The sequence below is a fragment of the Hipposideros armiger genome, unplaced genomic scaffold, assembly GCF_001890085.2.
Source record: "Hipposideros armiger isolate ML-2016 unplaced genomic scaffold, ASM189008v1 scaffold_8, whole genome shotgun sequence".
In the NCBI taxonomy this organism is placed as follows: domain Eukaryota; kingdom Metazoa; phylum Chordata; class Mammalia; order Chiroptera; family Hipposideridae; genus Hipposideros; species Hipposideros armiger.
This window is the reverse complement of record NW_017731358.1, coordinates 6,610,497-6,633,497: the sequence shown is the minus strand read 5'-3', so window position 1 is coordinate 6,633,497 and position 23,001 is coordinate 6,610,497. Positions and strand designations below refer to the sequence as shown.

Below are 23,001 nucleotides of genomic sequence, written 5' to 3'. Positions count from 1 at the left end.
GGAAAAGCTTATATTCTTTTAAAATTCACATCAGAGCATAATGCAAAGATTTTTATCTTCTTTACAGCCATTACATCATTGTGAGACAGTAAGGAAAATGAACAGAGACAAAAGCTATGATGCTTGAAGTACACTCCAATAAAATTCTTTGAACCAGCACCTATAGGTTTATGTTATATTTAGTCTTATTACATCATCAATAAAAAACAAAACTCACTGGAAATACCTATTGGAAATATATTAGAGACAGCTTACTGAGCTCATCCAATTGACCTGAAACTTTTATAGTTGTTGTTTTTTTTATTGTTGTTATTAGTATCATTTGGGGGTCTATATTCATTTTCATGGCTGCTGTAACAAGTTACCACAAAGGTAGTGGCTTAAAGCAACACAGAGTTATTCTTAAAATTCTGTACATTTTAAGTCCAACTCGGGTATCACTAGGCTATAATCAAAGTGTAGACAGACTCTGAGGAAGAATCTGTTTCCTTGCCATTTCTGTCAGCTGGAGGCCATCCCCATTCCGAGGCTTGTGTCTCCCTTCCTCCATCTTTACAGCCAGCAACAGCCTGTCAGGTCCTCGCCTTGCATCATCTGCACCTTTCTTCTAAGGTCTCTTCTCCCTCTAACGCTCATCTTCTGCCTCCCTCTTCCACTTTTAAGGATCTGTGTGATTATATTGAGCCCATTGAGCCCAACTAAATAACCCAGGATAATCTACCAATTTTAAAGTCAGCTGATGAGTAGCCTGAAATCCATGGGTAGCCTTAATCCTTTTTACCATGTAAGGAAACATTCGCGGGTTCCAGTGACTAAGACATGACTGTTTTGTGGGATAGGGTGGAAGTGGTGGGCCATTATTCTCCCTACCACAGGATCTTTGTAAAATTACTGTGACAGATTATTGTATAAACCAAGAGGGTTCTGTTATTGCTTCTTTCTTTACTTTAACAAAAGATTACTTCAGATGCATGTAGTAGTCCCCCGCCTTGTCCGAAGGTGTATTTTCCAAGACCCCCAATCAATGCCTGAAAGTGTGGATAGTACCAAACCCTAGATATACTGTGGGGTTTTTTTCCCATACGTACATACCTTTTCACTTAAAGAAGGCACTATGCAGCTCCTCTTAAGAGAAGCTTCTCTTCAGCATATCCGAACTGCTGGCATCACTATTCTTTATGTTTTGGGGCCATTATTAAGTAAAATAAGGGTTACTTGCACACAAGCACTTTGATGCCATAACAGTTAATCTAATAACTGAGCTGGCTACTAAGTGACTAACAGTCAGGGAGCGCATACAGCATGGACACGCTACACAAAGGGGTGATTCACGTCCCGGGTGGGACGGAGCGGGAAGGTGTGTGATGGCACGAGATTTCATCACGCTCCTCAGAAAGGTGTGCAATGTAAAATTTATGAATTGTTTATGTCTGGAATTTTCCATTTAATATTTTTGGACTGCAGTTGACCTCAGGTAACTAAAACCTCAGATAAGGGGGACTACTGTATTTTTTATTCCGTTTGCAAGTCATATTCAGCCACCTTTTGGATGATGTGTTTAATTGTAGGATTATTTGTTGTAAAGGTAGATTGCCGGATTGTAGGGTTATTTGTTATAACAAGCACTCGTGTGGGTAGGAGTAAACAAGTCTGAAAGTGGCTCTGTAGGGCCTGTTACCCAGTGGCATATATGGTCCATGGGACTCCATGAGAAGAAGGTCCCTTTTGTCTACAGATAATTAAGGCATATTGCGTATCCCAATTTGGACTTTTGCTCTCTGTAATAAAAGGACCAGCAGTTTACACATCAGAGTTGTCAAATCTTTCCAAGACACCCATTTATTTGGGAGTTCCTGTCACTTTTACAGTAATAATATTAGGATAAGGGGATAAAATTGCCCTATACCCATGATTACCAAACTGTACCAAGCCAGCCGCCCTGGAGTGCCACAGCAAACTCACAAGGGCAAAACAGGTTGTTTTAAATTTCCAAAGGAAATGGATATTCCACATCTATTAGATACTGTGTGAGAACTTCCCACTTTCAGCATTAGATCCTGCTATATTCTTTTTGATGACGTCCTGTCTTCACCCAGTTAGGTTTTCCGTGGTTGCTGTGATAAAAAGCAAATACCACACAAAAATCAGTGTGGAACAGGAAATGAGGATGGTGGTCTGATTCCAAGATTTGAGAGAGAAGTTGTGCAGTGCCCGTCAGGTGCACATCCATTACTAAGTAATTGTGGTTATTTAAGAATGAAATAAAAATGTGTTTCTTTCAATATACGGGTATTATTTTTTTTAAAGCTACTAAACTATTAGGACATATATATTTATTAAATTGTGTGGCCCTAACTATGTAATTAACAGAATTGTTAGCTATTTCTGTTGGTCTTGGAGCACCACGAAAAGTCATTGAGACACTAAGGGAACCTCTGCTCTGTGCCATCCTGCTGGGACGCCATCTCTGTAATGTTTATTGCTTTTCCTGTAAAGCCCAGTCGTCCAGAGTAATAATTTTTGGATACTCTGTACTTTTTATACACTAACGTTTCTACTTTAGGATTTTGAGCCATTTAAAAATTTTGTTCGAGTATAATTTTATAATTTAGCAGTTGTACAACATTGTGGTGGTACCGCGTTAGTTTACAACTCCTCTTATTCACAGCATTACACTCAGATTTTTCGTGATACTGTATGTCAAGTATGCATCTGTTAGATCTTCAAAAACACAGTCGTGAGGACAGATTTCTTTCCCTTGAATTAAGTGTAGAATATTCATTATACATTTATTAAATTTTATCTATTTTTTAATTTGCCTTAAAATGAACAATTTTGTCTCCGGATGGAGGCACTAGGGATGAATTGAATTTTTGGCCTCTTTTTTTGTCTGGGATTTGTATAATGAACATGTTACTTTTATAATCAGAAAAATGGTGTATATTTGAAAACAATATGTCTTTTTAAATCTTAAAAGAAAACTGATGTAATTAACCCAGGACAAGACTATTTTCCCAATCAGTCCTTAAAAATAATTATGTTGGACAGAAAGGAAAGCAGAATTCCAAATTAAATGAAGGACAGAATTGAAAGGTTGAGTTTGATGTGGCCATTTTAACAACTACTTAATTTATAAATTCTGCTGTTTTCAGTTGCAAGTCAGTTTTTTTTTTTTAAAGATTTTTATTGGGAAATTGGGGGGATGGGAACAGCGCTGGGGAATTGGGGAAGGGGAACAGACAAGCTGCTGTCGTTTTGGTCTTCAATCTAGTTGTGGAGAACGTTGCTTCACTGGCCCAAGTTGGCACCATCATTGCGCTCTTCCCAGGTGGAGACAGATCAGTCGCAGGCTGGCCGCTCACTGCGGCTGCTGGCTACACACAGTAGCCCATGGCAACCCACCTGCCGTTGCTGGTGACTCAGGGCAGCCCAGCTCCAGGTTGAGCTGTTGTTCAGCATCTTAGCTGTGGAGGGCAGTGTCACTGGCCCTCATATGTGGNGAGGGCAGTGTCACTGGCCCTCATATGTGGGATCCGAACCAGGGCCCTCTGGCGTCCCAAGCCAGCTCTTAACCAATGTGCGAGTCGGCTGGCCCCTGCAAGTCAGTTTTTGAATGCCACTTGGATACTCCTGAAAGGTGCATTTTTAATATTTTCTATAGTTTTATAAATGCACTGGGTTAAGGACTAGATTTATTCACATTCCTTCTCTTAATTATATTTTGTTCTCTTTTCTGATACCAGTAATAGTTACTTAATTATGTTTCATCTCTCCTACCAGTCTGAAAATCTGGAGCATGGACTTGTGCCTTATAAATTCTGACCTCAACTCCTATCCTAATACCTACCACAAGCCCTAAGTAATGAATGAATGAGTGCATGAATGAATGAATGAAATGTATATTATCTCCATTCTGAATATCACTAATATGACTTATTGCCAGTAATAGTAATCATGGCCATTCTTTGTTATGCAGCATTAGCTGTAGGATGACAAAAGGGCACATTTTAATGGAACAATGGAGAATTTGAATAAATCTGTCACAGGTATTCTTACTGTCTTTGTAAAAATATGACCTGATTCCTTTTAAGTAAAAGAGGTTTCATGAAAGGGAACTTACTCCAAAATCTAATTATAGACAAATCTAGACCTTTACGCTGACATGTAAAGTTAGTAACAGCAAATTCATGTTTCTTTTTTTACCAGAGTCATTCTTTTTTTAATTAGGAAAATATACAGGTTTTTTTTCCCCCATTTCTAGAAAAGTTGGTATTTCTGTTACTGGTTTTTGTAAATCAGAAGAATCTCCATGAAAAGTGTTTGAAAATATATGCATTAATAATAACTGGTGATGTAATAAATTAAAAGCTAGTTAATTTTGTTCAATCCATGTGTTACAAGTGCTACTACTGCTAAAACCTTCTATTGAAATCTTTCTGTTGTCCACTGATCTTGATATTATTATTGCCATCTCTACAGAAGAAAGCTGGATCATTCTACGTAAAGGCATACTGTTTTGATATATGTACTTACTTTCTTACATACATCTTTTTGGAGGCCATCAGCAGTATGCTTTATTCCCTTAGGGAAACTCAATATTTAAAATTGTATTATAGCTTCATTAATTGAAGTATCTACATTAGGGTAAATAAGCAAATTCATGACTAGATAATGTGAGTTTCAAAATCTTGAAACCTATGCTTTGTACAAAATTATGAAAATGCATTATTTACCGTATCTGGGAGCGAGATGTCCAGTCCTGTTAGCCACAACTCACACAGTCATTTTTCACGGAACAGATGAACTCTTGGAAAATGGCATTTTGAAAAATGTTGGCACTTTGGAGTTTGCTGAAACAATATAATTTGAGTTTTAACAGAAGTTGCCTTGGGAGAGGTTCTTCATTTAATTCAAGTTACTAGGATGCCATGATGGTGATGTCAGAAACAGATAGTGGGTGGTAAGCAAGGGGGGATAATTAGCTAGACACAAGCCCCTTGACAGTGATTGATAGCTGACTACAAGCTGACTTCAAGAGATATTTGATAAAAGAAAACATTTGGTTGTATTGAAAGGCATGTGACATGTATAAGCTAGACAGTAATCCTCATAATGTATTTTCATGTATTTTATATTAAGATAATTATGTTCTATTTTGATAGCATGCAAAGAAATAAAAATGTACACTTGCCCCCAAAATGGGGATTAAATGAGGAAATTCAGAAAAGAATGATGAACATGATTAAAGAAATACATATTATTAAGGAAATTAGGGATTTTAAGCTTTAAGGAAAGAAGGCTGGAGTGACTTAATTACTTTAAATTTTATTAAAATTTTATTAAAAAGTAGCTATAGCTCATGTTCATGACTGTCTGATCAAGAATGAAAAAGCAGTACGTAGATTAAAAGAAGATAATGGATTTGTGAAAAACCTTAAATGTAAGCGTCCTGAAACGCTCAAAGGGCCTATGAAGGAAGATTTTCCCATGTATCAGTGTGATTTTCAAGAAGAAATAAATCTTCAGGCAAAATCTGTTTTTTGAAGGCAGAGGACATGACCAGACGATTAGTCAGTGTTCCGTGATTTAATAGCACATTACCTTCTTCAGAACCATAAGCAATTCTTTGGGAACTTGGAAGTTACTGATAAACCTCTGCCTATGAAATCTGGTTTCTCAATCAGTCTCTACTCTGGGCCCACTATTACAAAGGATTATTAGTTGTGCTTCATTTCTGTGAGATAATTACTTTGCCTTCCAGCCCTTAGAGAATTTAAACGTAACTGTCAACCACTATAGGACTAAACTATGCCAATGAAATGGCTAAGCAAGGGACACCACAGATTAATAACACAAAGAAAGAAAATCATCATCATTAATGAGCATCACAGCACAATATGCCTCATCCTCTTTTGGAATCACAGTTTCATGCACTGGATATTTTCATTAGTGGTAGATTATGAAGGCCACAGCAATCTATTTTAGGAAGAAAATGTGAGACTGAGACTCTAATGTGAGACCAGCTCGGTGATACAGAAATGTATATCAGTGCGTGTGTATACATATGCATGTATTCTGTATGTTAAACATGCTCAAAAACTATGAAAATACTATGTAGTTAGTATTGTGTTGTATGTTTACTCTTTTTCTTTATACATGTGTCTTTATTTCCAAAAAGTATTTTCATTTGTAGTATCAAGTTTAGATTGTAAAAATATTTTTAATAAAGGTCTAATTTAATAATTCCCAGTTAACTTTCCGAACTTTATCATAAAATAAAAATTCAGTCAGTATGCACAGGAATAAAAATTTATCCAATAAAGTGTATTAATGTTATAAACCTACCCTTTGGGGAAATTTCTGGTTTTGATCTTTAAGAAAATTTATAATAAAATTTATTGTTTTTTTTATAATCCTTATTTCTTATTTATGCTTCTTTTTTTTTTTTTTATTTATGCTTCTTAATAAGACTAAACAAATTCTCTATTCTTATCTACCTAGCAGCATCTATAAAATTTTTGTTTTTAATATCCTACTTAAGCTCTCCTGTATGTATTTAAATTTGTTATTGATCTACATAGATGAACCTTGGTCATCACCTGATATTACTTATCATTCAATAAATGTATCTCTTCCATATAATCCAGATATATGTGCATCTGACTAAAACATGAGTACCTCCCAAAAGAGGAGACACATTACCTGTTCCATGATTAGTCAGCTCCGGGTCCTGGGAAATTCTTCCTCCTTTTGAGATAACTGATTTGGAACAACACAGCTTCCACAGGGCAAGTCAGCTCCCTCCCACTTCCATTGATGGTCCCTCAAAATATTTGAAGATATTTGTCATGTCTGGCCTTAGTTTTTTTTTTAAAGATTTTATTGGGAAATCGGGGAAGGGGAACAGACAAGGTGCTGTCCTTTTGTTATTCAGTCTAGTTGTGGAGGATGTCGCTCCACTGGCCCAAGTTGGCACCATCATTACACTCTTCCCGGGTGAGGCAGATAGGTCGCCGACCATTGGACGGCCGCTCACAGTGGCTCTTGCCTGCTCATACCGGGTACCAGCAGCCACTCATGGTAGCTTATGGCAAACGGCCCACTGCAGCCTACGCCGTCGCAGGTGACCCACGGCAGCCCAACTCCAGGTTGAGCTGTCATTCGCCATCTTAGATGTAGAGGGCGCAGCGTCACAGGCCCTGATGTGGGATCCGAACCGGGGCCCTGCTGCTCAGAGCTGGCGTCCCAAGCCAACTCCTAACCAATGCACCACTTGGATGGCCCTGGCCTTAGCTTTTAATCTAAACATCCCCCAGTTCTTACAACCTTTTGTCATTGGAAAATGGATTCCACACCACTGACCAGCATAGCATAGTCACTTTCCTCTAAATCTGCCATAGCTTGTCATTATCCTTCTCAAATATATTACTAGAATTTAGCACACTTTCCCTGTGGCACTCAGCACCTAATATTGTGAGGATCTTGTTTCTTGTGATTAGACATAGCTTTTTCTAAGACAATGAAGTATAATTATCTTAACACTGCACAAAAATGGCTATTGAGCCAATAGGCATCTATCATATTCCTTTAGACCAGGAGTGATTTGAGGATGGAGTATGTCCTATTTATTATTGTAGCATAGTGCCTTACATATAATAGTCTCCTGATAAATGGTTTTTAAGAGAGGCTTAAGCTAAACTTTTCTTTTTTATATACCTAAGCAATAATTTTTTGGACCTATTTTACCTTTATCATGATTAAAGTTTATCTCTTTCTTTCCAACCTTTTCGTGCTCTATTTTTTATTCTGGCATCTGTCTTCTGTGCAATCACTTCCAGCATTGTGCTGAATACAGATTTGGGAAGCATGCCTGTTATATCATACCATTGAATAAAAGAAATACCAAGCCGTGTTTTTCTTTTTTTTTCCAATTTGACATGGTGGCTTGGTGGAAAACTTGTTAGATTCTGTAGGCCTTAATTATATTATTATTAGCACTGCTAGCTCACATTGTTTCTAAATAAGTCAATTTGACTTTCAGAACTTTGGATAGTTCACCTGTAAACTACCTGTCTCAAAAGAGTTGATAGGATGATCAAATATGATCATATTTTCTAAAGCATTTTCAAAAAATGTTTTAAAAATTATATAAATCCAAGACTTGAAATTGTTATTGTCATTGATGTTATCTTGAGAATTTCAATAAATGTTGAGTGGAAATGGTTCTTATTCTTACCTGAAATTTTGTCATCTGTGTTTTGAGTGTTTTGGTTAATAAGAATGTATTTGTACATAGTTTTACTTCCCTAAAGTTTAGAAATTTGGTTTGTCATTGACTGCAGGAGTTGGGAGAGCAGTACTTTCAGGGTTATGATCCAATTCATGTTCTGGAAACACGTCCATTGTAACTGTATTTTGTGCTACACAGGACTTTGTTGTTTTGCAATTTAAATTATGGACCTGTGAATTTTATTAGCTCTTTTGAAAGAACTCTGCATCAGCATTGTGTTTGTTCTGCTAAATTACCTTGACTTTTTAATTGAAAGGCAATTTGTTTTAATTTTAGTATCAGTACTATAGAAAGTCATGGAAGTATTTAATGATCATGTAGTTTGAACCCTCTCTGACTAGCAGGAAATTATCTTGTCTGCCTGACTTTTAATAGATGACATTCACCCACTGGATCTGCCAAACGTGTGTAAAGACACTGTATCAGACTCTAAACTGAAAACTCAAATGGAAGTCAAAGTCAGACTCATAATAATCAGCTTCTATTTTCTGCATGTCCCAGAACCCTGGGGAGGAATATGTTATACCAGTTCTGACACAGCTACCTTTCCCCCATTCTGATTATGAAAATCTTAATTTAACCCTTTCCTATATAAATTATTTTGATTCTTTAGTTTCTGCAATAAGAACTGATTTCAGTATATCTATCCAGTGTAAAACAACCTCTTGGTCATCATTTTTATTGTAATATAAGAAGCAAACATCAAGAGTAAGAAAATTGAATGAAAATACTCACTTTTTGATTACCGGCCTGGGAAGTTATATCCTTCATCATGGCCCACTTACTCAATGTATAACAGGAGTTCTAATAAATGAAGTGGGAATGTTTATGTCAAGGACCCTGTACTGAAGCCTGGTTAGTGGCTCGCAGGTGTAGGCATCAGGTCTGTGGGTCAGCTCACCCGGTGATAACCATTTCTGAGTCAGTCAGCTAACAAACTAGCATGAAGTGGGATTAAATCAGTGATTCCATTACCAATGAAATTTCTCTTTTTGATTTTGTTAAATAGGTAAGATATACACCTAGTAAAAAAGTCCAGTTGAAGTAGTAGATAAAGGGTATACAATGAAAAATGTCTGCCTTCTGTGGTGCCCAACTTCCTCTCTAGAGGCAACCCCAAATGTTCAGTTTCTTCGTTTGGATGTTTTGATAAATTTTTAAACAACCAACCCCCTATTGGCAGACGTTTAGCTCGTTTTATTCTTCTCATACTACAAATTATTGCAGTGTTTGTTCTTTAGATACTTGTACCTGCATAGCTATAGAATAAATTCCTAGAACTGGAATTTCTGGGTCAAACAATAAGGACATTATTTATTCTAATAGGCATTTTCAGATTACTCACCAGAATATGAACTATTTACAGTTCCATCACCAATGTTTAATCACACTAGAAATTTTGTCTTTCCAATAACAAAGATTTCCTCTTCCATTCCCAGAATTTAGATACTTAGGAAACCAAAATCAAAAGATTTGTAATGAGCATGCAACGAAGCCACGGGAGTTGCTTCATGGCCGCGAGTGGGTTGTCAGACAGGGTCCCTGCTTCATCAAGTTCTGTTATTCTGAGACATCCTATTTGTGTGTGTGTGTGTGTGTGTGTGTGTCTTATTTTTGTGTATCGTGCTTGAAAAAAAATGAATAAAATCAAATCTCTCTTTTCAAGGCCCCATACCAATAGTCCCCTTTCAGTATGTCCTCATCATTACATTATCATTTTTTATTTTACAACTTGCAATTATTCTGTTAGATACAGATTATGATTCTTTTTCAGGTATTACATTTTTTTCACTTTCTTTTATTTTTTAATTAGTTCCATGTATACAAAACAATGTAATAGACATTTGTACCCCTCACAAAGTGATAACCCCCTCCCCCAATCTACTACCCCTCTGACATCGTATATAGCTGTTACAGTTCCACTGACTGTATTCCCTATGCTGTACTCCACATCCTGTGACTATATATATTAAATTATAGTTGACATTATTATTCAGCTTCAGGTGTACACTGCAGTGGTCAGGCATCTACACTGTGCATGAAGTGTTCTCCCTAATAAGATAAGTGTCCATTGGATACCCTATCAAATCTTTACATTATTGATTACATTCCCCAAACTGTCCTTTGTATCCCCTTGGCGATCTTATGGTTATCAGGTATTACATTTTAATTTGCCTGATTACAAATTATATATGAGAGTATATTTCCTTCAGAAGTGTGTCAAAAGAATTATTTCCAAACATAGTTCCTAAAAAATAGTAATTCCATCACTGGTTTGTGAATAATTACTTAGAAGTAGCACTTTCTCATTCTTAAGAGTTTGCCTTTTCCCGTTGTTTATTTCTGTGTTGTCTTCCTTTAATCTCCTTGGCTCATCTGTGTTTGCTTCAGTGGCTGTCTCTGCTCTGATTACCACCAACCGACCAATAAATTATTATAAAGTGTCTTGTACATAGAATATTCTACAAAAGCTACCAGTGATAGTCCATCCCTAGATTGTCTAATGAACCACTAATGCACTGTGTGTTAAGTAGAATGTATTGATTGGTTTACGTGATCTTCTATGTCTAGCAAATATACAGTGAGCATGAGGTGCTAGGTTTTGTTCTGTTTTTAAGAATCTCTTAACAATTACTTCATGTTTTAAATGGCATGTATTATGACTATCAGATGCTTCCCGTTTAATTCTGTGGATAATTTGGTCACTGCTTTAGCCAGCAGTGTGTTCTTTTTCACTGTCATCCTTTGTTCTCTATTTTCATCTGTGTCTTCTATTTAGAGAAAATCAGAGTAATCACTGGTTATTTATGTCATCAGAATGTATTAAATATTTTATAATTCCTAAAAGGCCAGTATAATTGGAAGAGGAAGCAGGAGTTGAGGTTAATTAGAGAAATTCTATTAGGAAACAGAGGATTCTATTGTTTTTACCCCTTCCATAGTGTCATGGACTGTTAATTATCAGTTATGATAAATTCTGATAATTTAATATGTTCTATGAATAATATGTAACAGATTTAGGGTAACTCCCTCATTGTCTGCAGTTCTTGTACAGAAATTTCTTATCCTTAATAAATATTTTTATTTATTTCCCTGGTAACTTTAAGCTTAGAATAAATTCTACTCATTATCATCACTGGGTGTGATGTACTTATTAGCCTATAAGAGATGTATTTTATATTTCTACATACAATATCACTGTTTTCCTCATTGGCTCTGCTTTCACCTTCAAATTAAAATTAGTGAAGGTTTGTATGCAGACAATAGCAATGATATAATTATTTGGAATGGGGTGCATTTCACTAAACATTCTTCTAAGAATAATGTCCTTTTTCAAAGATTTCACTACAGAATAGGATTAATAGGCTTTTTATTGGCTAATCTGAGATCCTAACCGCTATTAATTATATATTTCTGGGTGAATTTTTTTCCTGTGTTCCAAAAATGTTAGAAATTTTTAAAGAACTGTTGACACAAAACTCATTCAAAAATTGAAGGTGGGTAGAATATATGGTGATGGAAGGAGGTCAAATATATGGTGATGGAAGGAGAACTAACTCTGGGTGGTGAACACATAATGCCATATATAGAATATAAAAAAAAATTGAAGACTAATTCTATTTTAAGTGTTTCTCCAGGAATTATGTGCTGAATATTTATTTTGTATTTGAGGGCTATTATTAATCGGCCTCTTAAAATACATAATTTTCAGTAACACTTAATGTTTCTTACATTTATTCTTAGATTTGAAGTTCTCTTTAAAATTATAGAATTTGTCTAGATTTTGGTTTAAGTTGCTATATTTTATCCATCCCTCTGTTTTCCAGGAGTGTGACTGGGGGGAATAATCCTTTTAATTCTATTATTATGGTAAAGTTGTTTCTATGCTTTGGAATAATCCACCAAAAAGATAAAGCAAATAAACTGGTAATCATCCAACAGCAAAACCTTTTCCTATCTACTCCACAAAGCCTGAGCAAAGAGCTGATGGATGTATGATGCTTTGTCAAACTAGATCAACTATCATTGAAAAGAGGTGAAATTGCATGTCAGTAACTTATGAAAGAGAAGACCCAGAAGATCTATCTGATATGACTCACTGCTGCTATGGGGACACTAAAATGTTTGTGTTTTTATTTTAGTGACATTGTACGCCTCCTGTATTCTCCTGGGAGTGTTCTTGAATAGCAGTATACCTATATTTTTTGAGCTTTTTGTGGAAACTGTCTACCCAGTTCCAGAAGGAATTACTTGTGGAGTTGTCACTTTTTTAAGTAATATATTCATGGGAGTACTTTTATTTTTTCTCACATTTTATCACACAGGTAAGAAATTTGACTTATTGTTTGCTATCTAAATGTGTTACAAGAGAGGTTTGTGGAAATGCTATATGGGGAACTTATATGGAGAATCCTCGCTAAAGCAAGTTACTTTATTTGAGTTTTCATATGACAATAAAACACTTTCAGTTATTTTGAAATGCATCCTAGCCTGATCTAATGCATCCTCACCCCCTAGAATTTCTGATTTAATTCACCCAAATTGGGGTCTAGCATTTATATATTTTTAAAGCCCCCCCCCCCGCAGGTGTTTCCAATATGCAGGTTGTCATTGAGAACCACTGGTGTATTGCTTTTCAAAAAATACTTAGAATCTACTTTCTTAACATAGGGTATAAATTAATGTCAAGGGAACATAGTTTAAAGCCTTAGGAATAAATGAGAGGTCACACAAGGAGTGCATGAAATACATTGAACAGCACTGTCCAGTGGAACTTTGTATGATAATGGCAATGCTCTTTATCTGCCCTGCACTGTCCAGTGCAGTAGCTGCAAGCCACCAGTTCCTGGTGCAGCTAAGGAACTGGATTTTTTATTTTATTTTATTTTAATTAAGTTTAAATAGCTACATGTGGTTGGTGCAGGTATAGACGGAAAAGAAGGTTGGGGTTAGAACCCAGGAGTCCACCTTTGAAGAAGAGGGAGAGCCTTATGCAAGAGGAAGGGTGGGTCCAGAACCCGAGGGGAGGAGTGTGCCTCGGACAGAAGGAGAAGGGAGAAGGCAGTGTCAGTGGGCACAGAGGCAGACGCCTTTGCTGGGCAAATTGTTGAAGGAGTTCCTTCTTGATGGCACCACATTTCTGCTTAGAAGCCAGTTCAACTATTAAGAATTGGTGGGAAGAAAGTGGAGAAACAGCTTAAGCAGAGAAAGAAACTTTAAAAAAACTTTTGAGGGGGGTGGGAGAGGACACTGCAGGGAGAGATTGCTGGGCATGTTGAAGGCAGGCCCTGCTGGCGTGGAGGTCCGTTTTGCACAGTTGTTTGGTTTTCTCTGACATTCTCTCTTCTGTGATCCAGATTCTGTCTTACTATTTCAGAAAATTTGCGCACAGTTATCTAGGATATTTTGCATGTTACAATAAGAATTTATACTTATGATTCTTGAATATAAAGCTTTTATTAATTGCTACTAGGTTTGTATCCCATTTTATTTCTTCACCTTAAATAATCTAATTACTATCTGGTTTTCCCCTGGTTACTGTTCTCTTTAACTACTCATCAAATACCAGTAAATTTGGATGATTTGTACATAGAAGAATCTAATTTATAAGATTCAGATGTAAGAAATGCTTTAAAATGTGATGCTCCAAAAGGCTTAATTGTTTATAGGAAACTTTCTGACAGGCTTGTAATCGAAACAATAACCACAGTAAACTCCTTGGCTGGAAAATAAATTTTTGAAACTTTCAAAACTGATCGAACAGAATCTGCCCTGGATTTTGGACAAGTTTTGACATTGCACTGTCACCTAACAGCAAAACACACTCAAATGATATATTAATTTGTTGATATAATTAACAACAAACTGGATTATGTCTATCAATCAGTAATACGTACAGGTAAAGTAGGTTTTAGCTGTGCTAAACTTGATGGGAGTTTAGTTTATCATATGAAGGACGGTGATACTGATGAAGTCAGACCACTGCTTAATGTCTTCCTGGAAACGTGTTTCCATTAGGGAAAATGCCATCACTAGGTGTTGGACTAAGGTCTTTGCTTCCAATGAGTTTTCTTTTTTTTTTTTTTTTTTTAGCTGAGCCATCCCGCCACCTGTTGGCAGCTCACGGCTGCTCAGCTCGGGCTGACTCGAACCACTGTNCTCACGGCTGCTCAGCTCGGGCTGACTCGAACCACTGTTGCTCAGAGCTCAAACTCTTGAGCGAGCTCTTAACCAACTGAGCCACTCAGCCGGCCCTTCCAATGAGTTTTCATCTGACAAATTTATATCAGCCTAAATCCACCTCAGTTATGTCACAGTTGCAATTAAGAGGCTCAGTGCCTCTCTTTGCCTGGTAAAGTATCAAAGATGGCTATGTTGCCCCTCCCAACGATAGAAACAATTTTCCAGCTCATGGTCACAGGTTTGCTAAGTGGTTTTTTGCAGCCTGGTAGAGCATGATTTTTCGGTATTTAAAAACACCAACAGCAGATGCCAGATAATGATATCCTTCAATAAACTTCCTGCATGTGGTCTCTAGACTATCACGCGTATTTATTGATCAGTTTAAGGCAGGGACTACCCCTGCACTGTCGGACTGGGAGAGCCCAGTGCACTCCTGGCCATTTTGCTTGGCTAGTAGAGTATCTCTGTTACTGTCCTAGGTCCCACCGCAGCTTTCAATGTGTTCAGCAGAGCCTGGCATCTGGCATGAATTAACTGTACCTGACATCAGTCAGGGTTCACTCCCCATTTTGCAGATTCACAGTGACCAGATACAAGCAAATATTTTTGTTTCTTTGGCATAGGCGGCAGAAGAAACACTTAGCACCATTTCTGCTACTTCCTGTCTTACTGATATAATCAGGCTTTATGCAGCAGGGTGGCAGGGAGGAAGGTTTCCTTCTTTTTTGGTTGGTTTCTGATTACATGTTCTTACACATATCTGGGTAGATGTTAAAGGTTTCTGCCTAAACTCCATGATTATTGTGAAAAATGAAACTTTAAATAATAATTAATTTTAATCCAACAAGGTGATTTTCAGGAGAAAAAAAAATCTCAGCACATTTTGACATTTCAGAGAGTTAATAAGAAGATATATGTGAAAGAGCCTCGACCAGGGCATAACTGGCACTCACAAATTGTTTGCTTTGTTTCCTTCTAGCTAATTAGCCGGCTGATGTTAGGAATTTAAATATCCAGGCTTCTATTTTAAAGAAATGCTTTTATATGTTTATTTGTGAGTGTGTCTAATGACTATACACAAACATATCCTACATCCCTCCAAGGCTAAGGTATTAAGCTATGAAAACAGTGTTGAGTTTCTTTCACATATATGATGAATCGATGTTGTCCTAAAGCCCTATAGCAAAAGTTCACATGCCTTATAACTGAAGTATGATGATACATGAATTGCACATCTTAAAATTCTGTAAAATTATTCCCTAAAAATAACTTCTAGTTCCACAGCCTAGTACCCTAAACGTTTTTCATTATAAATTAAATTCCCTTTCACTAGAGCCAATGTTCAAATGTTATAATTTTGTCATTTTAAAACTTGAAAACTTCACCCAGAAGTTAAATTATATGTCAAAATTCAACTATTAGTTCCATGATTGGAAGGCCTGATTTTAATCATCATAAAGATCTGTGGGTTTTTTTAGGTCACTTCTCAAAGAAATACTAAACTTCCTGTCTAGAGTTTTTATTTCCCCCCAATGTGCTATCTAGTGATTATGGCCAGCTACTTCATAGTAGATTATATCACAGGCAGTTTTTCAGGGCTGTACAACTAACCCCAAAATAACCACAGATTGGCTTGCCTAGCAAGGAAGGCTCCACTGGTGATTTGCTCGCAGATTACAGCCACCACCACCCTTGATAGTGAGTGTCACACAGACTTCTATACCAATGCTACTGGCTTATTTGGAGCCCTGGGTCCCATGTCCTGTTTTGATTCTGCTTTAGGTACCTGGGACAGCCAGTGTCAGAAGTTTCTTAGAGTTTTTCTCACTCGGATTTTTTATCGTCACTCAAAAGAAATTGTTACCTGCTCCCTGATATAAGCACATTTGTAAAACTGAGTTGCTTTCTATAATGTTTGCTTTGAGAATCTCAGTGTTATTTCAGACAGCTACAGTGATGTTTTGCTCTAATAACTTTACATACAAAATCAATTTGGGAATGCTGTTATATTTTTTGTATTCTCTGAAATGTATTCTAATGTTCTATTTTATAGTTGATCACTTATTCTGAAGCTTGTATTATCTGGGAGAGGGGGGTTGTTCTAGAAGCTTTGCAGCGGGTTTTGGCTAAAATCATTACAGGTTTTTTGTTTGTTTGTTTTAACCTCAGTCCTTTTATTTTGAAGCAGCTGGCCATGAATTTGAGGCCACATTATGGCTCAAAAGACTCAGGGACCTGGCTGAGGTGGGGGGCTAATTGACTAATTGACTAATGCCAGAACAGGTTCAACAGATGTGGGCTAGTGAGAAGTAATTTTATATCTAAGGAGTAAAGTAATGCAATGTGATGGTCAGATCTGTTGGGTAATTAATGTGAAGTAAAGGAAGCAGGACATTACACTGTGAAATCATGATTTCAGCTGGCTCCTCTTGAGTGAGAATGGAAACAATTTTGTTAAATCACCATAATTCTCATTAAATCACCAAAGAAAATAGAAGGTTGGTTCTGGAGGGGTGGTATCTGGTACTCCAAGAGTATCAGACAAGTACTAGAAGGTGGTAGAAACCAAAAGCATGGCATCACTAAAGGGAAAGACAAGGTGAAAAGTGTAATAGTGCTTCTGTAAGAAAAAATGTGAGAAGATAAGCAAAAGCCTAATTAGTTTGGTCCCAGCAGAGCATCAGCATTTGGTGCAGAGCCTACTTCACTGAGTAAAATATAGCACCTGTCTAAACTATAAATTGGCAAAGAGAGTACACAGGCTACAGTGGAGGTGATACACGATAGAGAACCAGCAGAGATATAGAGGCCAATTATAGAGCCTTGGTGTATGGATTTATATTTTCTCTAGTTAAGAACAAGAGAAGGAATGTTAGAAAACTGTGTTCATTTTAAAATATTTAAAGGGCAAGAATAAGAAAATTTCAGTGGATCAGGACTCTATTGGTTCAATTACATCATATGACACCGGGCTCAGAAAGCACACGAGTTGACTTTGCTACTGCTAAGCCAAATGAAATTTTTAAACAAGCCATTTCCTATTAGAGCACCTAAGCTATGGTTTATGTGAATGGTTTTCACTGGGGACAATGTAGAGGTGAAAGGTGGACTTGACTTTTCAAACAGAGGCATAATAGTAAACATGAACCAACAAATCATGACACCAGAGAACAATTATGAGGCATTTTTAAAGATTTCATCTGTACTGAGGTAGAAGGAACCATTTTACAACTCTGATAAAATAAAAGGTCTGCTTTGGCAATAGTTGACTAAGCTGCTTTGGCAAAAATTTGGGTTTAAGAAGAGCAAGGACATGGGGAGCTAGAATAACACACGTTGCTGCACGTGTGTTATTCTAGCTCCCCATGAAATTTAGTCTCTGGGACTTAGAAAATGTCATTGTAGACCACTTTGTCAAGTACTATACTTTCTTTTTTTTTTAAGCTGAGCCATCCTGCCACCTGTTGGCAGCTCAGTGGCAGCTCTGCTCAGGCCGGGAATCGAACCGCTGTTGCTCAGAGCTTGCACTCTTGAGCGAGCTCTTAACCAACTGAACCACTCGGCCGGCCCAGTACCATACTTTCTTTAAGCTTTTGCTCAAAATTTGACCTCAGAGTCAAAATGCTCACTACAAATGGTATGCTACTGTCACTGTTTTGCTGCTTGTCCTCTTCCTGTTTTTTTTTAACTGCTTCTTTTTGCCTGCTAAATTATCATCAGATATCCAGAGGTTCTATGGTTACTATAAAAGCAGAAAACGCCTGGCATGTAATTTTAGGAAATATAAGAATAAAGATAAGACCCCAGAGGTCACAGCCTTTCAGAGGGTTTCGGTTATATTCAGTCCAAGTAAAGTTCAGAAAAAACAGCTTTGCATGAAAATACCATTGAGATATATGTCTTTATTACATGCTATACAATAGCATGTCTGACTCTTAATTTGTAGAAATTGAGAGGTGGGGAGGCAGCTTTTGTGAGCATATTTCAGAAAAAAAGGTATTTCAACACCTTTTTTTTTTTTTTACCGATTGGTTTTCTGATTTCCATTCCTGAGCATAAATTGCTCTTTCAGCCATATGAATTATGGATTAAATGAAAGCAGCAGCGTGGAAATCTTTAGGATGATTTTTGAAGATTAGGGCAATATTAGCATTCTGTAGAAATACAAAGAGAAAATATAAACCTATGGGAGTGCCCAAAGGAAAAAAATGTACCAGAGACTTGTTTTCCTCATTTTTTTTAAATTGAAACTGCTAAACGGATATTAAACTAGAGAAGTCATCCCTCCACCACCACCACCAGCCTCTTTATGTGAAGAAACTGCTCACTTCTGTACCCAAAACCTTAGGATTGACTGGACAAGGGGGTTGGGGTGGAATGAAGCTGAACACATGCGGAGCTCCAGGGCTGCTAGAGCTGGAGACAGCAGCTAGAGGCAGCCACCGTTGGCAGGTGTATTAGTAGTCAGAGGCCCAGGACCGGCCTGTTGGAGAGTCCTGAATTCATGAGCAAGCATTTTTGAAGTAGCATATTCTTGGTTCCATTAAATCATCACAACAGAATTGCCTACATAGATGATTCTTGTAGGTTTTCTTGTAATTGGCATCAGACATAACTATTATGCAAGAGGGGAGAAAAGGCTAGAAAGAAATACACCAACATCTACACAGATAGACTTATTATTATTATTATTATTATTATTATTATTTAATATTTTATTGGGGAATTGGAGGAGGGAACAGCATTTGGGAATCGGGGAAGGGGAACAGACAAGTTGCTGTCCTTCTGCTCCTCAGTCTAGTTGTAAGGACGTCGCTCCACTGGCCCATGCTGGCATTGTGATCACTGTGCTCTCCCCAGCTGAGGCAGATCGGCCACCAGCCCTTGGGCAGCTGATCACGCTGGCCGCCAGCCACTCACGGTAGCCTACGGCAGCCCACTGCAGCCCCACTGCAGCCTACGCCATTACTGGCAACCCACGGCAGCCCAGCTCCAGGTCGAGCTGTTGTTCACCATCTTAGCTGTAGAGGGCGAGCATCACTGGCCCATGTGGGATCTGAACCGGCAGCCCTGCCACTCAGAGCTCGCGCTCCCAAGCCAACCCTTAACCAATGAGCCACTTGGCCAGCCCAGGATTAAATTTTTTATGTTTTATTTTATTTTTTATAAATTTTCTCTCTTTTTTTTTTTACAATGATTACTACTTGATGTTTTTGCTGAGAAATAGATGTTTCTATCCAAATATATATATATAAGTGTTATCTAAAAAGTCAAATGGTTTTTTCATTTGTTTTTCTGATCCATCAGATAGTTCTAAACAGGGACAAGAATGATGATGATAGAGGGCACTTAAAAAATAATTAACAAACTAGCATTTAACAGTGATTGATTTTTTTTCTTGAAAGTAATAGATTTTTTTTGGCCACCAAAGTCAAGGTGGATTAAACTGATAGAAAGTTATTAACAATATTGATTAAAAATATTCCACATGAAAGCCTTTAATATATTCCATGCATCACTTAGACTCCAGATTGTCACTGTTTATTGAAAGCCGGTTTTCGGGCCTTCCGGGGCACATTTATTATAAGCGCTTTTGAATGCAGAGCAGATTGCTCCCAGCATACAGGTGGTTTTCTGCTGGCGACACATGAATGCTTACAGCTGCATGTTTTTGTCTTACAGAATTGTCTTGGTTCAACTGGTGCCTTCCCGGGTCGTGTTTGCTCAGTCTCCTCCTCATTCTGTGCTTCAGGGAATCCTATGACAGACTCTATCTCGATGTGGTTGTCTCAGTTTAATAGCACAGGCTCGAAGGAGTGTAAAAAGAGACTGGAAATCAGTACCGCACACTGCACATTCGCTTGGAATCACACATCTAACAGGAAAACAAGGCGAAGAGAGAAACTTCATTCAGAGGTTTTGTTAGGTTACAGGTGATCACATTAATTTAATTACTATTAGGTAATAATAATAATAATAATGTGGACTTGAGTGATCATAGGGGATTTAAAAACTTTAAATGGCATACCCGTGCCTGATTCTGGGGTTGGAAGTGTGATGTCTTCTACACAAAGCACTACCTACCCTCTGTGTTTTGTGCCAGTGCTAAACTACTGATTGATTAATGGTAATTATGTAAAGAAATAAGGGATTGTCTATCACATGAAGATAACTACTTCCCTAAGTCACATACCAGAATAGGAAGAAATGCCACTAACTTCTAAAGAAGTTTAAACCCTGTATCCGATTTTAATTATCAAATAGCCCAGAAGTATCTCTATGATAGAAATTAGCCACATGTACACTACATTTTTTTCTAATAAAGCCATTTCTTATATGACTCCTTATTTTTAATTAGGTCAGAAACCTTTGACCATCTTTATTATGGTGATCAAGTGCTTTCCAGTGACTTCAGAGCACATATTTTGTGTCTCAGTCTTAACGTATCCTTGTTTCTGTGAAATACAATTTCATCTACTTGGCTCTTAAATAATTACGTTAAAGGTGACTAAGTGTTTAATGTAGTCACATTAAATATTGTATGAGAAAATGTAACTGTTCTGATTTAGCACTTTGTTAAAAACAAAATGACAAATCACATAGAATATTCTGTGTCTTCAGCCCATATATATATATGTATATATATGGGATATAAGTCCAGCAACCAGCTATTATTTCCTGGGGTTACATTTTATTAAGTGACCCTTGTTTGAAAATAACAATTTATAACATTGAAACTTTCAGATCTGTTGAATGATTTCTAATTACATTCTTGTATTTCAGTTCAGGTTATAGAATATTCAATTCTGTATGGAGTCAGTATATTTGAGAGGGCAGTATTTTGCCAGTACAAGTTTTCTTTCTATGGATGATAGCTGTGTAAAAAATGACAGTAACTCATTGGACAGCTCTCGGACATGTATTTCACTATTACATAAAATATGTTCTGGTGGGATTATAATATTACCATTATCCACATTTACATAATTCCTCTCCCACAGAAAAGCCAAACAATTTCCAAAAAAAGTCGTCAAGAATAATATTAATGCTTTTCTTTCATCAGTATTCTCAGCTTCCTCCAACCCTGTCTCCTTTTTTCCTCACTTGAAATTGTGTCTTCATTGTCAGCTGAATGTATATTTTGTCTTTTTCTGGACAGTGTGTAAACCAGCTCCTTCTGTTAACCAAGATGATGAAGTTTGGTTGAGGAAAGTTGGTCAGCACTTAATTCTACTCATCTCTGCATGTGTGCATAAACCCTCACTCACACATAGTCCCAAATACCTCTCTTTTCCCCCTTAATAAGTTCAAGGCTATTCATTAACTTATCTCATCCCAGAGAAGGATTCTATTACTGCTTAGCCTACTAAGATCTTAAATTGTACAATTTGAAAAGTAAGAAACCCCTCAAATTTAACATCTGTCTTCAGCCAGCTTTAAATCATTTCCCTTTTCTTTTTATTTATTTATTTATTTTTAGCTGAGCCATCCTGTCACCTGTTGGCAGTTCAGCGGCAGCTCAGCTAGGGCCGTGAATCGAACCGGCGACCGTGTTGCTCAGAGCTCGCACTCTTGAGCGAGCTCTTAACCAACTGAGTCACTCAGCCAGCCATTTCCCTTTTATAACCACTCTGCTGACTTAGCAACAAGAACCAAAGGAACTAAGGAAGTTGCTAAAAAAAAAAGAAGAAAACTTAAGAAAGCTAGGCATAGTTCCAACTAACTCTGTCATTCTTCTTAAATAAAAATAAAATAAAAGGAAAACAGAATTCTTGAAGATGATTGAAAGGATATCAGTAGTTCATGACCCAGATGCTAAAATAACCACCAGCCGTTCTTATTTAGAAAGAAGATAGCAGGGGGAAGAATTATGAAGTATTTGGTTTTAGTCAAAACTTGTGTTTGAGGATGTCACTGTATAAAATTCTGCTATAATAACAGTATTGATATAGAACATTTTAATTGTGATTAATTCTAGCTTTAACACAAAGTAAAGAATAACACTTTAAAAATATTACCTAAATGACTAATTCAAAAACATCCCAGTGGGTAGTGATTACAAATTCTTTCATGTGCCAGACACTAACCATGGTTTTTAGCATACATAACATGAGTCCCTCTCTCTCATTTATATCCACTTACCCCTCCAGCAGATAATTGTTCTAATCACCAATTACAGCTGTTTTAAGTGATCAAAATTTCATATACCAAACCTGATAGCAAGAGAACCAAAAACATTTGGGGTGGGGGAGGATTACGCACTATTAATTTACCTGAATATATTTTTATTCTTTTTTACTACTAACATACATCAAAATAAACCAGCTGCTATCTGCACTTTCTAAACAAACATTATAAGAATTCTAATGAAATTTTATAACTGAAAGAAATCATAACCCTCCACTAATCCAAGCCTTCATTTTAGAATCTAATAGAAACAGTCCCAACGAGGTAAAGGATCTTGCCGAAGGTCACAAGCCTACTTAGTGACAAAAGTCTAACTAAAACCCACATCTTCTGACTCCCAA

The 23,001-nt window shown here is 37.1% G+C and overlaps 1 protein-coding gene across 2 annotated transcripts in view; it reads left to right on the top strand.

Annotated features, from left to right (window-relative positions):
* SLC49A4 (solute carrier family 49 member 4) overlaps positions 1–20,813 on the top strand; it is a 70,309-nt gene extending 49,496 nt beyond the window's left edge. The window contains exons 8-9 of one of the 2 annotated variants that reach the window (XM_019652671.1): positions 12,433–12,615; positions 20,156–20,813. In XM_019652671.1, coding sequence (XP_019508216.1) covers positions 12,433–12,615; positions 20,156–20,271 — 299 coding nt within the window. In that variant the 3' untranslated portion in view covers positions 20,272–20,813. Of the gene's footprint in view, positions 1–67; positions 160–12,432; positions 12,616–20,155 lie in introns of those variants that run through there. The other variant, XM_019652679.1, reaches the window with a different exon arrangement.
* Positions 20,814–23,001: the final 2,188 nt, after the last annotated feature.